The 16,057-nt window shown below is 54.2% G+C and overlaps 2 protein-coding genes across 3 annotated transcripts; one reads left to right on the top strand and one right to left on the bottom strand.

The window, feature by feature from the left end:
• Positions 1-4,201: 4,201 nt before the first annotated feature.
• Positions 4,202-7,555, top strand: OAZ1 (ornithine decarboxylase antizyme 1). The gene is given in 6 exon segments (XM_047777626.1): positions 4,202-4,440; positions 5,882-5,939; positions 5,941-6,027; positions 6,413-6,585; positions 6,981-7,066; positions 7,167-7,555. Coding segments are annotated over 6 exon segments (684 nt in total). The 5' UTR covers positions 4,202-4,294; the 3' UTR covers positions 7,301-7,555.
• A 2,019-nt stretch (positions 7,556-9,574) lies between these two features.
• PEAK3 (PEAK family member 3) lies at positions 9,575-14,934 on the bottom strand. Of its 2 annotated transcripts, none has more exons than XM_047777624.1 (4): positions 14,847-14,934; positions 14,373-14,618; positions 13,339-13,877; positions 9,575-11,063 (listed from the first exon to the last, which is right to left on the bottom strand). In XM_047777624.1, exons 2-4 carry the CDS (start codon positions 14,452-14,454, stop codon positions 10,284-10,286), a joined length of 1,401 nt encoding a protein of 466 aa, XP_047633580.1. In that variant the 5' UTR covers positions 14,455-14,618; positions 14,847-14,934; the 3' UTR covers positions 9,575-10,283. The 2 variants fall into 2 exon arrangements, with proteins under 2 accessions (XP_047633580.1, XP_047633581.1); XM_047777625.1 differs by having other exon boundaries at positions 14,373-14,458.
• Positions 14,935-16,057: the final 1,123 nt, after the last annotated feature.

Here is a 16,057-nt window from a genome sequence, read left to right as displayed (position 1 = left end):
AGGAAGCCCTCCTTGATGCCTCTCTCTCCCTCCATGCAGGCCAGGCACCCTCACCTCTCAGACTTGCTGCTCCCAGAAAGGCCCCTCCCCTTCATTTGATTTCTCCCTCTGTCCCCAGCCAGCCCAGCCAGGGTGGGTTGCCATGGGCGCTTGTGCACATCCTGAGCCTTCCCCACTGGTTCCTCCTTGTCAGCACATAGTGACCGTAGATTAGATGGAGAAAGAAGGAGACAGTGATGCTGAGGGGAGACTGGATTATGCCTGGGGATGGCTGTGGTCATTACACTGTGGGAGGTGAGGGCGCTCTTGACACCCAGTGGGTGGGGCCAGGAGGGCTGCTCCATCCCCCACAGTTCCCCTGGGTGCCCTGAGTGTGGATGGGGGAATTCACTTCTTCTTCTTTTTTTTTTTTCTCTTTCTTTTTTTAGGGCCGCCCCTGAGGCATGTAGAAGTTCCCAGGCTAGGAGTCCAATTGGAGGTGTAGCTGCTGGCCTACGCCACAGCCATAGCAACTCAAAATCCGAGCCATGTTTGCACCTACACCACAGCTCACGGCAACATTGAATCCCCTATCCCAGACCCAATGAGGCCAGGAGGCCAGGGGTCCAACCCGCATCCTCATGGATCCTGGTCAGGTTGGTTAACTGTTGACCCATGCAGGGAACTCCCTGGGGGAACTCGCTTCTGCCTCAGGAACCCAACCCTCACTGCCAGCTCATAACTGAGACCTGACAGTGAGCAAGACTCTGCTGTGGGACGAAATGTGGAAGGAGACTTTGCCTTGATCAGTGTTTAAAATCTCAGAGGCAGGTGCCTTGGTGCCCCCGGCATGCACATGCGGGGGTAAAGCAGAGGAGGAAGGTCCCCATCCTGTACATCCTCTCTGGGGTCACTCCCCAGAGCCATCCCCAGAACCAGAGCCCACAGCTCCCCACATCCCTGCTGGGAGCTGGCCCCTCACCCCGCCCCCGAGATGCTCTGAGCCCCTACTTGCATCCTTCCCAAATACAACCCACCCTGACCCCCGACTCCTGACCCCACTTGCCTCCATTTTCTCCTTCACCTGTGCTTTTTCCCAAGCTGCTGAATTTTTTTTAACCAAGAGGATACACTTTTTTCTCCTTTCCACCCACGGGGATTCCAAATTGAAGCATAATTTGGCCAGCAAAGTTGCAGGGCCTGCTGATGAGGAAGGGACCTCCTACCCTGAGTCTTGGGTCCAGAGGCTCCTGCTGGCTCCCTGTGGACTAAAGAGGCCTGGATGTGGCCTAAATATCAGCCCCCCAGAGACTGATCAGGGCTGATCAGAGGTTCTGCGTGGCCACAAGGACAAAGGCTTGAGCTGCCCTGCCAGGCATCACTGGGGGGGCCCGATCATGGCCTGGCCGCAGCCGTGAAGGGTACACATGGTGTGACCCAGCAACCAGTGGCCGTCCATGGGCAGTTCCAGATATTGGAGACATTCCAGAATTGCCCATCTGTGTAAGAAACTGAAGGGCAGCCATGAGGCAAAGACCCAGATTTTGAAATCCTCTCCAGCCTAAAGAAAACAGAGCTTAAGCAACGGCGTACAAATAGTGAGGACACTTAAGTAGCCCCTTCAGGTGGAGGAGGGGAGTGAATTCTCAAAATAAGAGGAATATTGAAAACAATTATAACGTTAACCAAAAATTCACTTGCTTTTTTTTCTTTGGACTTTTTAGGGCTGCACCCATGGCATATGGAAGTTCCCAGGCTAGGGGTCAAATCAGAGCTATAGCTACCTGACTATACCACAGACACAGCAACATGGGATCAGAGCTGTGTCTGCAATGCCGGATCCTTAAGCCACTGAGGGAGGTCAGGGACCAAACCCACATCCTCATGGATCCTAGTCAGGTTTGTTACTGCTGAGCCACAATGGGAACTCCTCACCTGCTTTTTGTTTTCACCATGAGCAGGAATTCTAAGCAATGTCAAATATATATATATATATATATATATATATATAACTTTTTTTTTTTTTGCATGTGGAGGTTCCCAGGCCAGAGATCGAATCCACACCACAGCAGTGACCCAAGCCACCACAGTGACAATGCTGGATTCTTAACTGCTAGGCCACCAGGGAACTCCAAATTTTATTTTTTATTTTTATTTATTTATTTTTTGCTTTCGTTCTTTTCGGTCATTGATTAAATATTCTTTCCCTGGGAAATTTCTTTGGTTGGCTTCTAATTTGCAGTTATTCCAGTCTCTGCTGAGACTTTTTTGTCTTTTTTTTTTGTCTTGTCTTTTTAGGGCCACACCTGCGGCATATGGAAGTTTCCAGGCTAGGGGTTGAATCAGAGTTGCAGCTGCTGGCCTGCACCACAGCCATAGCAATGCCAGATTTGAGTCTCATCTATGACCTACACCACAGCTCACGGTAACACGAGATCCTTAACTCACTGAAGGATGCCAGGGATCAAACCTGTGTCCTCATGGATACTAGTCAAGTTTGTTAACTGCTGAGCCAAGATGGGAACTCCCTGTCTTTTTAGTTGAAGTATACCAGTGTTAATTTCTGCTGTACAACAAAGTGATTCAGTTATTCATATATATTGTTATTTTTTTTTTTTTATGGCCACACCTGCAGCACATGGAAGTTCCTGGGCAGGGAGCAAACCTGAGCCTTGCCAGCAACCTGAGCCATTGCAGTCTTTTTTTTTTTTTTTTTGGCTTTTTTCTTTTTAGGGCCACACCTGTGGCATATGGAGTTTCCCAGGCTAAGGGTTGAATCTGAGCTGTAGCTGCCGGCTTACACCACAAGTACAGCAACACGGGATCTGAGCCATGTCTGCGACCTACATCACAGGTCACAGCAATGCCTGATCCTTAACCCACTGAGCAAGGCCAGCGATCAAACCCTCGTCCTCATGAATATTGGTTAGTTTCCTTAACCACTGAGCCATGACAGGAACTCCTGCAGTCTGATTCTTAACCCACTGTGCCATAGCAGGAATTCCCACATTCCTTTTTATATTCTGGTTTATCACAGAATATTGAATAGCGTTACCTGTGCTATACAGTAGGACTCTGTTGTTTATCCATCCTATACACACTAGTTTGCACTCCCAAACTCCCAATCCTTCCCTCTGCCTCTGTTGAGTTTTAATAATGTTTATAGGGAAGTACTAAATTAGACACTTACATTACTTATAAATACCATGTAAGTAAATAATGAATTTTGCATTCCACATGGAAGGGAATTTGGGGACACATGCGGATTCAGCCACATGCTTTGGAGAGTATTATTTTTATAAGTTTTGTAATAATTCAAGGTCCTTTTGTGGAAAGTTTGTGTCTCCAACGCCAATGGGCACAGTAGATTGGAAATAAAAGAGATGAAAGTGAGAGGCAGGGACTGAAAAGACAAAGAAAAAAGTAGGAGTAGCTTCAGTTCCTTGTAACACTTTGCAGACTCTGTGCCTAAACCCTAAAAACGTGAAAGAAAAGAGACCTGCAAAGAATATTTTTTTTTCTTGGGGCAAAATTTAGTTCACCCATGGAATATCTTTGTGAGTTCATCTTCAAGGAGAAGCATTTCTGCTTCAGTCCAAATGTGACAAGAAATATTTTACTAAATTTGAGTAATACCTTTAACACTGAAACTTCTCTTTTTAAACTGTAAATTGTTTCAATATGTGAAGGAGCAAATCCAGAAAATCATCTTTGGGAAAGATCATTACTAGGTTACTACAGAAAATAATTCTGTCTTATGCTGCGATGAGAGGGCTGGGACCCTTTCCTCCAAATACCCAGGACCTTTGTCGTCAGAGCCGCCTGGGGGAGGGAGTCCCTCAGGGGGAGGGGACCCCAGCGAGGGAGCCGGGGACCGTGGTGGAGACGTTGCCACAACGAGACACCCCTCAAGCAGGCCCAACCAGGCGCCCCCGCCCCAGGCCTGGCTGTGGGGGGGGCGGGGCGCGCGCCGCGCACTCCCGTCACGACGGAAGCCCCGCCCTTTCCGCGCGCCCGCAGAATTACGACAGCGGCGGGGGGCGTGGCCCGAAGCCTTTTGCCCAATCCAAGGGGCGGCTCCAAGCGAGTCCGTCGCGTTTCACCAATCAGATGCCGAGAGGGGCGGGCACACCTGGATTTCCTGGCGGCACCGCCCCCTCGTGCGGCCGCGTTCCCGCGGAGCGTGGGCGTGGCCTACGCGTGATGCCTATAAAAGCGGGCGGCGGTGGCGGCGCCATTTTGCGAACGGCGAGCAGCGGCGGCGGCGCGGAGAGGCGCAGCGGAGGTTTTCCTGGTTTCGGACCCCAGCGGCCGGATGGTGAAATCCTCCCTGCAGCGGATCCTCAACAGCCACTGCTTCGCCAGAGAGAAGGAGGGGGATAAACCTAGCGCCACCGTCCACGCCACCCGCACCATGCCGCTCCTCAGCCTGCACAGCCGCGGAGGCCGCAGCAGCGAGAGGTGAGCGCCCCGCCCCCGCCCGAAGCTTCCAGAAGCGGCTCTGCGCAGGCCCGCAGGGGGCAGGCGGCGGGGCGCCACGGAAGTCCCGGGAGCGCGAGGTCCGCCCCTTTGTCGATGCCACAGTCGCGCGGGGGGCGGGTTCTTGGCGGGATGGGGGCGGGGCCCGGGGGCGGGACTGGGAGCGTGGGGGGTGTCTCAGGTTCGGTTGCCCGACGGATGGTGTATCCTGTTGAGTTTGAGGGGCACGGGAGTCTTTGGGTTGGGGACTTCAGGTACGTGGTCGGGTTTAGGGGAGCACTGGAGTCTCTGGGTTGGGGGCTTCAGGTATCTGTTCGGGTTGCGGGGGGGGCACGGGAGGTCACGGGCTGGGGACGTAAGATTCCGTGGCCAGGTTTGGGGGCAGCGGGACCCGAAGTGGAGTCGGGTCCCGAGAATCTGTGATTTGTCGATGCGGAGGGTTTTGATCGTTCTGCGGGTGGACGAATTCGGCCGAGCCACCCCCGTCCCCGGACGTGGCCCCGGGACGCGGCGGTCCTGGGCGCCACGTAGACGGCGCCCGGGGCCCTTCTCAGGGTGGTGGCCGGACCGCCCCCCTCCCCCGTTGGGCGGTGGAGGGCGGGGGTCCAGGTGAGCTGCGCTTCTGCGGTTCGCGAGCTGCTTGACGACTGCCCTGGGAGATTTCCGCGGCCAGACCCCGAGCCGTGATGCAGACGTCGGCGTGTCGGGGCGCCCCGGATGGGAGCTGAGCAAAATGGAGGCGACTTTGGGCCCTGTTTACACTGCGCGGGAAATGGCTGCTGGCGCTGCCGGTTGCGCGATTGTGAAAATCTCCCCCGGGGCCGAGGGCCTCTCTGCTGAGATGACGCAACCCGAGGCCGCTGGGAGTGCGCGGGAGGGCGTCTCTGCAGGCCTGTCTCCGCAGCGCTCGCGTGGGTCCGAACGGGCCCCGCGCTTCCCAGCTGGTGTGGACGATGAAAGGGTCGAGGCCTGGGCTGCTTCTGTGAAAAGACAGGTTCCTGGACCACTAGGAAAAGGTTGCTGGATTTCGAGGTCTCCACTGCAGCTTGAAAAGTGGAAAAGGGGAAGCTGAAGCCGCTCGACTTAGAAGTGGGAAGTAGAACCTGATGCAGGCTTGGCTTGAGACAGTTTGTGGTGGCCTTAAGATAAAGGGTGAGACAGCCACCCAGGGAATGGATTGGGCCCTTAGCCAGCATTACCCCCCCACCGCCACTCCAGAAGTTGGATTTCAGAGGCTGCTTGTTCTGTGATTGCATAACTGTCTTAACTGGTGGCCAGCAGGTGTTGATTTTTGCACTTGGAGGGGTAAGGGGCAGGGTCCTAGGTGGATTTGGCTATCAATCTAGCCTTGCTGGGACTTGAGTCCCTCACCGAAGGCCAGTGGGTCCATTGCCAGTGCTGCTCACCAGCCCATTTCCTTCAGTTCCAGGGTCTCCATCAACTGCTGTAGTAACCTGGGTCCAGGGCCTCGGTGGTGCTCCTGATGTCCCTCACCCACCCCTGAAGATCCCAGGTGGGCGAGGGAATAGTCAGAGGGATCACAATCTTTCAGCTAATTTATTTTACTCTGTAAGTATCCTGGTTTCTTGGATTTCCTGGGTACCTGAGGTGGGGGGAGAGCAGCCAGACCCACAGCATCTGTTACTTAGCAGGCAGAAATGTTTCGTGCACCTGTCGTGTGCCAGGAACTGTACACCACTTTATCAAATTCTCTGAATCCAGGGTTCAAGGAACAAAGGTGCAAACAACAGCCTGGGCCTTGCCTTATGTAGCCTTTGCCCCTCACCCTGGGGCACCTGCTCTGGCCCCGGGCCAAGCCACCACCCCACAGCCAAACATTAGTATTGCAAGGGACTAGTGCTTTTCTGCGTTTTTAAATTGTCATCAGTAGGAAGGGTGAAGATTTCCACCCTGTGAAGGTTGGTGTCCAAGGTTGGCTTTTTTTCTTCCACAGGATAATCGGCTGAATGTAACAGAGGAACTAACGTCTAATAACAAGACGAGAATTTTAAACGTCCAATCCAGGCTCACAGATGCCAAACACATTAACTGGAGAGCGGTGCTGAGCAACAGCTGCCTCTACATTGAGATCCCAGGCGGCGCTCTGCCTGAGGGGAGCAAGGACAGGTGAGGGCAAGGAGCTGCCTCTATGTGCCGGGAGGGCGGAGGAGGGAAACCAAAGTCAGGAATCAGTCAAGCCATGATTATTTTGGGATTCCTCTTTAAAGCTGTCTCAGCAGTTATCACCCAAAGGATTCAGGGGGAGGGACATCCAGGGACCTTGGTGTTTTCATGTTTGAGGGCATCTAGTAGGTGGGGCCAAGAACACTGCTCCAGCACCCTACAGTGTCCAGAATGGCCCCTCAGGAGCACCTGGCTCCAGTGTCAGCAGTGCTGAGGGCGACCCTGGACCCAGAAGGAACTGGCGCTCCATGTAGATCAGGCCCCAAAGATACTTGGAGGTCTCGGCCTGGGGCCCCTGAGGGGTTGCAGGTGGGTGGGTCCTGATGCTGGAACTTCAGCTTTGCAGTTCTTCTCGAATTTGCTGAGGAGCAGCTCCATGCTGACCATGTCTTCATTTGCTTCCACAAGAACCGCGAGGACAGAGGTAGGTGGCACCATCACCATCCTCTGCAGGGGTGAGGGGAGTGGGGCCCCACTCTGGGGAACAGGTGGTTCTCATCCATTGGCTTTTCCTCTCTCCGCAGCCGCCTTGCTCCGTACCTTCAGCTTTTTGGGCTTTGAGATTGTGAGACCGGGGCATCCCCTTGTCCCCAAGAGACCCGACGCTTGCTTCATGGCCTACACGTTTGAGAGAGAGTCCTCTGGTGAGGAGGAGTAGTGTGATGCCTGGGCCCTTGGCCTCGATCGCAGTCCTTTGTGTGCGCTTTGTGCTGCGCCTCTGCGGGTGGTGTGATTAACTGCGTGCTGACCCATGTCAGCCTGCTTCACCTGCTGGGTTTGTCCGCATGTTGTAATTGTGCAAATAAACGCTCACTCCAAATTAGCCGTGTATTTCTTGGAAGTTTAATATTGTGTTTGTGATACTGAAGTATTTGCTTTAATTCTAAATAAAAATTTATATTTTACTTTTTTATTGCTGGTTTAAGATGATTCAGATTATCCTTGTTCTTGGAGGAGGAGTTTCTTATTTTGAAGTTTTTTGGAAACAGTCTTAGGTCTCTTAATTTGGAAAGATAATAATCTACCCTTCTATTGCTCTCAAAAATCTGAATAAAAGTGATTATTCCTCCAAGACCTGTGTGGGCTCAGTGGTTTTGACTTTCGGCCGGTGGCTGTCTCCCCGAGAGACTGAAGGGCAGGTCGTGGTGGGCCAAGGGGAGGGGGGGCTGTGCCAGCCTCCTGAGCCTTCTGCCGCAGGGTGGGGAAGCCAAGGGCCTGGTCTCACCTCTGGCCCCAGCCAGCCTTTTGAGTTCCTTTGAGGGGCTCAGCCCTGGCCTTCCACCCTGTCTGCTTCCAACTGTCACCTTTCTGGCGCCTCCATGGGCGGCCTGCCCCACCCCTTGGGCCTACTGCTGCCTTTCCCAGGACCATATTCTGGGGTGGCCAAGGTCAGAGGGTGTCTGCTTCCTGCTTCTCTTGCTGGCCTCACCTGCTGCTGCTGTTTTTTTTGGTTTGTTTTGTTTTGTTTTTAGGGCCACACCCATCGTATATGGAGGTTCCCAGGCTAGGGGTCAAATCAGCTGTAGCCGCTGGCCTACATCACAGTTCATGGAAACGCCAGATCTTTAACCCACTGAGCAAGACCGGGGATTGAACCTGTGTCCTCATAGGTGTTAAGATTCATTTCAGCTGAGCCAATAGTGGGAACCCCACACCTGCTGTAGTTAACTGGGCTCTGGGAAGTGGCCAGGGGCAGGGCAGGGGCTGGCGGGACTTTCCCAGCTGGGTGGTAGAGTGTATATATCTGTGTCCTGGGCACCCCTCTAGCCCTTGTATGGCGTTGTGCTGGGGCAGGAGTACTGCTGGCACGTGTTGCCCCAGAGCAGAGGTGGGGTGGTCTGAGGCAGCCAGAGATAGTGCTGCAGCAGGCGAGGTGGGGACTGAAGAGCAACAGGGCTGCAGCGCCATCTGCCGGCTTCTGGGCGCATCACCCGGTGGTTGACAAATTAGCTGTAAAGGGGCCATCATTGCTGAGGGGAAAGGAGCTTGGAAGAATTTGAGCAAAGCTGGGGGTTGGGTGGGATATTCAGCTACTTGTGATGACACAGTTGGTCCTCAAAGGTCTGGGAAGACAACTAGACGCTCCTAGTCCATGTGGGTAGGGCAAGGGCAGAGGAAGGGCATTGGAGTTGGAGTGTTGGAGGAGGAATGGTAGTGAAGCAGAGACTAGAGGGAAGTGTGTTTCAGGTGAGAGGAACAATGGGTAAGGCTTGGAGGCCAGAAAACACCTCCAAGGGTTGGCCAGAGAGTGTGCAGAGCCTGTAGAGGTGTCCCATTGTGTTCTGAAGGTACTAGGGAACCATAGAGATGTCTGAGTAGGAGAAAGACCTGGTCATGTCTGAGGTTAGAAAGTTCCTCAAGTGGGGAAGTTTCTGTTGTGGCTCAGTAGTAACGAACTTGACTAGGGACCCATGAGGACGTGAGTTCAATCCCTGGTCTTGCTCAGTACATTAAGATCTAGCATTGCCATGAGCCGTGGTGTAGGTCGCAGACGCAGCTTGGATGTTGGGTTGCTGTGGCTTAGGGCAGCAGCTGTAGCTCTGGTTCCACCCCTAGCCTGGGAACTTCCACATGCCACAGGTGCGGCCCTAAAAATAGAGAAAAAAAAAAAAAAAGGAAAAAAGTCCTCCCCAGAATTGCCATGGTGGGGTAAGTGAGTAAGTGAAGTGTGCAGGCAAGGGCGGTGGGGCCATCGGGGACCCTGTCTACTTTTCAAGTGAGTAAGCAGACCTCATTCTCTCCCTCAGGGCCCCCGATGAGTCTTTTGTTTATTCCATTCTAAACTACAACTGTGTGTTAGCCTGGGCCCTGCCCTCAGGGAACCCAAAGCCTGGTGGGTAAGGTGAATGGATGGCAGGCAAAGAGATGAATAAGTAGTTCCAGATGGTGACAAGTGTGCTCTGGAGGGAAGCAGGATGAGGAGCTAAAAAGGGCCTGGGAGGTACAACTTTATTTGCTTAGAATAGGTAAGATTCAGAGCTTGGCAGAGAGAACAGTTCATGCAAAGACTTGGTGGCTGGACAGAATTTAGTTCACAGAGGAGCAGCTAGGCAGCTGCTATGGGGGCAGGCATGGGAACCTTTGGAGAGACTCCACTTGGGTGGGCTGGCTGGCTCAGGTTCTGGGGAGCCTCCCTTCCCTGGAGGCCCCAAGCAGGTCTTGACAAGGATGTTCACACTTGATGTCCTCAGCACAAGGGTTTGCTCCAGGACTGGAAGTCCCTCCAGTGCCTCCATATGGAGGAGTGTCCACACTGTCATGGAGATGGTGACCATCAGACCCCGGTACCAGGAGGGCACTCTGGCTTCTGCTGGAGAGTGGGGGGCGGTGGGGGGAGGGTTCCACACACTGAGAGACATTGATTGGCAGGGGGTTCCCCACCTGAAGTGGGGTGGGCAGCACTGGCATCAGAATGCCTCTGCAGGCACCAGCCAATAGCCCTTAGCCCCAGAAGCAGGGGACCTGCATTCCTGGGGAGGACTTGGGCCCTCAGTGTCTGGCCGCATTCTCTGCTGGCCTTCTGGCCCCTTCTGGAAGGGGGTGTCCTCACTATGGTGGAGATACCGGCCACCACCCCACCCTGGGAAGGGGAGCCTGTCTCTTGGAGAGGCCTGGAACTGGTGTATCACTCATAGGAAAGGTCAGTCCCACAGCAGCTCTAGGGCAAGGTCTAGTGAGGCCTCAGTGGCCTGGGCCAGGTATTCACAGCACAGCCAGTCCTCCAGGTGGGGCACCTCCCCACCCACAGCCCGCTCTGCCAGGTGCAGGACCAGCAGCGCACGCCGCACCAGCAGCCAGGGCCCCAGCTGGGCTCTGCGGCCACGCAGCTCCTGTTCAGGTCCCCAGAGCAGCACCTGCAGTGCACAGCGCGTTTGGGCTGCAGAGGGCCTCACGCGGGCCAGCTGAACCGCCAGGTGCTCGAGGCCGACAGCCAAGGGCGTGGCCAAGGGCTTTCGGGGACCAAGCAGCTTTCGGAGCAGGCTGCTCAGCTGCCGTGCGTGGGCGCCCAGTGGGCCCTGGGGACATGGGTGGACGCGGCCAAAGTCTGCCAGCAGCAGGCGTGGGGGTCCAGTGGCCCCACAGCCCCGTGGGGACATTAGCAGCAAGTTCTCAGGCCGGAGTTCGGCCAGGGCTGCACCCTGCGCCTCTAGGTGCTCCAGGGCCATGCTCAGCTGCAGCAGCAGCAGAGCCACGGCCCTTGTGAACTTCATGGGCGGCTGTGTGCCCGCCTCCACCAGCCACTGGGCCACCGTGAGCTCTGGCACCTCCGTCGCCAGGGCCACGGGGCCCCTCCAGGACATCTCAGGCAGTGTACCCTCAGGCACCAGCCCACACAGCCCCTGGAGGTTGAAATGTGGGGCCAGCAAGGCCTGCAGCTCCAGGCCCCATGGGTGGGGCTCCTCTGCTCCCGGCTTGGGCACCTGCAGAGTAGAGGGGACCTTAAGAACCTGACCATAGTGTACCCCCCGCCCTCCGCAAGCCAGCACAGGATGCCTAGCAGCTCTACCTTTCCTGAAGCTTTCACACCCACTCCAACCTGCTGCACCATCGCTGCACCCCTCCAGAAGCAGGGGTGCATGTCAATTCAGATGTTAGTTGCCAGCATGATTTTAAGGAAAACTGCATCAGGGAGGAGGATGGTGTTTAGGGGTCAAACTTTCCAGCCTGCCAAAGGGGCTGGTGCTTTGGTAAAGAGGGAGGTGAGAACTAAGTTACCAGAGCTGGGGTGTCCAGTAGAAATACAGCTCAGGCCATGGTCTAATTCAAATTTTCCAGTAGCCACATTTGAAAAAGTGAAAAGAAGCAGATGAAAGAAACTTTCTTCTTTTTTTATTTTTTGTCTTTTCTTGAGGCTGTTCCCACGGCATATGGAGGTTCCTAGGCTAGGGGCCGAATAGGTGCTGTAGCTGCCAACCTACTCCACAGCCACAGCAACGCCAGATCTGAGCCGAATCTGTGAACTATACCACAGCTCATGGCAATGCTGGATCCTTCATTGCTGGAGTGAGGCCAGGGATTGAACCCGCATCCTCATGGATACTAGTCAGATTTGTTTCCACTGCCCCACAATAGGAACTCCCTTTTTTTTTTTTTTTTTTGATATTGAGTTGTATGAGCTTGAAAGTAATTTTCATAATCTATTTTATTTAATTCAATGTATCCAAAATGTTATCATTCAACAGGTTATTAATGACAAAAGTATTAGATGTTTTACATTATTATTATTAATAATAATAATACTAAGTCTTGGAGGCCTGGTGTATATTTGACATTCAGAGCACTTCTCAGTTGAGACCAGCCCCATTTCTTTCTTTCTTTTTTTTTTTTTGTCTTTTTGTTGTTGTTGTTGCTATTTCTTCGGCCGCTCCCGCGGCATATGGAGGTTCCCAGGCTAGGGGTTGAATCGGAGCTGTAGCCACCGGCCTACGCCAGAGCCACAGCAACGCGGGATCCGAGCCGCGTCTGCAACCTACACCACAGCTCACGGCAACGCCGGATCGTTAACCCACTGAGCAAGGGCAGGGACCGAACCCGCAACCTCATGGTTCCTAGTCGGATTCGTTAACCACTGCGCCACGACGGGAACTCCAGACCAGCCCCATTTCAAGTGCTCAGAAGTCATGCGTGGCTAACAGCTGGAGTAATGGACAGCAAAGCTCTTTCTAGGAAGTAGGAACATCACCTCTGGGGATTACATTTGAATCACATTGGGGCAGGTGTTAAAATTTACAGGTTCTGAGGCAGGGCACTGAGTGTGGGTATTTCAAAAACAACCTTGCCAGGAGTTCCCGTCGTGGTGCAGTGGTTAACGAATCCGACTAGGAACTATGAGGTTGAGGGTTCGATCCCTGGCCTTGCTCAGTGGGTTAAGAATCCAGCTTTGTCCGTGAGCTGTGGTGTAGGTTGCAGATACAGCTCAGATCTGGCACTTGCTGTGGCTGTGGTGTTGGCCAGTGGCTATAGCTCCGATTAGACCCCTAGCTGGGAACCTCCATATGCCGTGGGAGTGGCTCAAGAAAAGGGAAAAAAAAAAAAAAAAAAACCTCGCCAGGGGCCTCTGAGATGGGAATGTGATAGAGCTGTCAGCTAAATAACTCACAGCAGCAACAGCTTAATCCTCCATGCTCCTGTCTATAAAATGGGTCCATAGTAACACATCCTGCCCAGTTGGTGAAGTTCCTCCACAATGGCCCTGCATCTGACACTTGGTGGTCTGGTGTATTTGATGGGACTCTTATCTTTTCTCTTAGAGGTGCACGAAATGGAAGCATTTTGTAACAAAACATGGCAGTGCTCACATGAGGATTAGCTGAATGAAAGTGCCTAAAAGTCCTTACAACAGGGCAAGACGTGAACAGTGCTCAGTAGTACATTTTGGTGATTGTTGAAAACGACAATGATGACAATGACGACAAAGATGATGGTGGTCAAAGTGGTATCAGCCGACTGTGGCTTTCTGGTGCAAGAACTCACTGGAGAGGCCCCTGGGAGGCGTGGGGAGAGTTTAACAAGACTCCCAGGAGATTCGAATTTAGGTGGCCCACACTTTAGAAACGTGGTTCCAAGGGCTGACGGTGTTCATTTATGTGTTATTTGCAAAATAAGCAGTTAGGCCGAAAGTGCCCTGGGTTATTTCTTGGAAATTGGGGAAACCTCCCAGGAGCTGGGGCGGAGGCGGGGCGGGGCGGGGCTCACCTTGGCAGCCAGGAGGTGCCACGCCTCCTCATCCGCGCGCACCAGGCGGTAGTACAGGGCGTCCCCGCTCTCCAAGCAGGGCGAGCTGTCCAAAAGGCGGAAGCCGTGGCCGGGGCGGCAGGGGCCCGGGCGGCCCCCCAGGAGCCGGGCGTGCAGCCGGGCGTGCACGACACGCAGGCCTTCCAGCTGCCTGGCCTCCAGCGCTGCGTGCACAGCCTCCGGGCGGTGCAGGTCGTGGAGGGAGAGGCCCAGTTCTGTGTCCAGCGAGCAGAAGGGCAGCTCTGCAGGCGGACGGGCTGGCTCCACCCTCTGGTCGCCTGCCCTGCTCTCATCCACACTGAGGGATCCCAGAAGCGGCTTCCGATGCTGCCCTGATTGAACAGGGCTGGGACTGGGCGCCTTGTGGGTGGGCAGCGACTGGGTCCTGGTCAAGGTCTTCTTGGGCAGGGGTGGGGGCAGGGGCTGCGGGTGAGCCAAGGGAGGCTCCGGTGTTCTGGGGCGGCAGGGCTTGGAAGGCAGCAGGTGGGCACGGACCTCACCTATTGGGGGAGTGGGGAGGGGCTTGAGGATGCCCAGAGTGTGGGGTCCTGGGCCCACGACTCCAGCCTCAGCTTTGATTCCCTCATGTCTAAAATGGAAAAAATACCAGCCAGCCCAATGACCCTGTGGGTTAAGAATGCCCTCTCCAGTTTACAGATGAGGAAACGAAGTTTCAGAGGAGGGACAGGTCAGAGGCAGAGAAACATACGGCCCAGCATGGGCGACCCCCACTTCCCTGTGTGGCTCTGGCCAGGTGACTGAGCCTTTTTGAACTCGTTTCCTCATTTTTACAAGCTAGTGAAAGCCAGCTATTTTTTTTTTTTCTTTAAACAAAGAGCTTATTAAAGATAATTTAAAAGCTGCTATAATCAAGTTAAACCATCATTGGGCAGAGCATTCTTTAGAAGGTAACGAGAGACTTTGCCTCTATGCTCTGGCTGCCTGGGACAGCCACTTGTCCCATATCCCACCCAGGGCCCCACCCCAGCGCTCACCAAGGTTGCTGTACGTGGGCTGAGTAGGCCAGGTGGGGGTGTTGACCCCGGTGGTCTTAGTGGGTGGCTCCGGGTCACTCATGCTGCTGGGGGAAGGTCAGAGTACAGGGCATGTGTGGGTGAGGTCCAGCACCTGCTGTGTTGCCCTGGGAGGGTTGCTTGACTTCTCTGGGCAAATGTCACCCATCAACTTTTCAGGGCAATGGAAAGTGCCCTGACTCTTTGTGACATGGGCAGGACATCCAGCTGTGAGGGCAAGAGGTGTGGGGGGGAGGGGACAGCTTGAGGCTGGTGACAGTATTCAGGGACCCAAGCTTAGGCCTTTTCCCCAGAGCTCAGCCCCCTTCAGCTGTGCAGTTGCCAACAGCAGCCCGGCCCCCAGCCCTGCCCCACCCAGATTCCAGGTCACCCCAACCTTGAAAACTGGCCATTTCTGCCCACTCCCCACCCCAGCCCCCTCCAGGAATGGCCTACCTTCAGGACTGGTGTGACCTTGGGGCAGGGAGGGGGGGCCTTGGGTGCAAACTCCCAATAGCTGCAGCCCCTGGCCTGCCGGACTGTCTGACCGGTTGCTGGCAGTGAACCGGAAACGCCCAGACAACTGTTAGACCGCAGGCTGGGGCAGGAGGGGGTGCTTTATGCATTACTTCCCCATGACTGCTGGCCTTGGTTCCAGGGCTGCAAGGGATGGGGGGAGTTGAGAAGACTGGGAGAAGTCCTAAAGTTTACACAAGGTGGGCAGTAGGGGGGAACTCAGAGAGACAGAGGGAAGCAAGACATTTTAGACCCCTGTACCTTTGGGGAGGGCAGGGAATTCCAGCAGCAACTGTTTAAGGAGAAGTTTGACTAGGTGGCCCTTCTCTCTGAGGTTTTCACCCCTCCAGAGCCACGTCTCCCTGCAGGACTGTCTGAGAAGCCCCCAGTGCAAGCACCCCACTTCTTGCCAATCCTAGGACCCTTGGACTGGGAGCAGTTTGCTGCCTAAGCACCAGCTCAGCTCCAGCTCAGCTCTGACTTGCTGTGTGACGCTGGGCAAACACCAGCCCTCTCTGTGTTCCAGCAAATAAAGAAAAGTGGTCCCTGCTTGCTGCCTCTTGACAGCCACACTAGTTGGATTTTTCTTTAACGTGTAATCATCTCACTTCCCTGTCCCCACTGCCTTAATGCATTTATTTAGAAAAAGACATTCGAGGAGCTCCCATTGTGGCTCAGGGGTTAACGAACTCGACTGGCATCCGTGAGGATGCAGGTTTGATCCCTGGGCTCATTCAGTGGGTTAAGGATCTGGTGTTGCTGTGAGCTGTGGTGTAGGTCCCAGATAAGGCTCAGATCCCACGTTGCTGTGGTTCTGGAGTAAGCTGGCAGCTATAGCTCCAATTTGACCCCTAGACTGGGAACCTCCATATGCTACGGGAATGGCCCTAAAAAGGCAAAAAAAAAAAAAAGAAAGAAAGAAAAAGAAAAAAAAAGAAAAAAAAAAGAAAGAAAAGAAAAGAAAGAAAGACATTTGAGGAGTTCCTGCTGTGGCTCAGTGGAAATGAACCCGACTGGCATTCATAACGATGTGGGTTCGGTCCCTGGTCTCGGTCAGTGTGTTAAGTATCCAGCTTTGCCATGAGCTGTGGTGCAGATGTGGCTCAGATCCCCATTGCTGTGGCTGTGGTGTAGGCCAGCAACTGCAGCTC

Source organism: Phacochoerus africanus, chromosome 4, assembly GCF_016906955.1.
Source record: "Phacochoerus africanus isolate WHEZ1 chromosome 4, ROS_Pafr_v1, whole genome shotgun sequence".
Lineage (NCBI taxonomy): Eukaryota > Metazoa > Chordata > Mammalia > Artiodactyla > Suidae > Phacochoerus > Phacochoerus africanus.
The sequence above is the reverse complement of the archived record's forward strand: the minus strand, read 5'-3'. Positions and strand labels throughout refer to the sequence as shown.

Coding starts and splice junctions, on each gene's coding strand:
- PEAK3 (XM_047777624.1), bottom strand. CDS start 14,454: ATGAGTGACCCGGAGCCACCCACTAAGACCACCGGGGTCAACACCCCC. Junction 13,878..14,372: donor GCCCACGTACAGCAACCTTG/GTGAGCGCTGGG, acceptor CTCCCCCAATAG/GTGAGGTCCGTGCCCACCTG. Junction 11,064..13,338: donor GGCACCTCCTGGCTGCCAAG/GTGAGCCCCGCC, acceptor TCTACTCTGCAG/GTGCCCAAGCCGGGAGCAGA.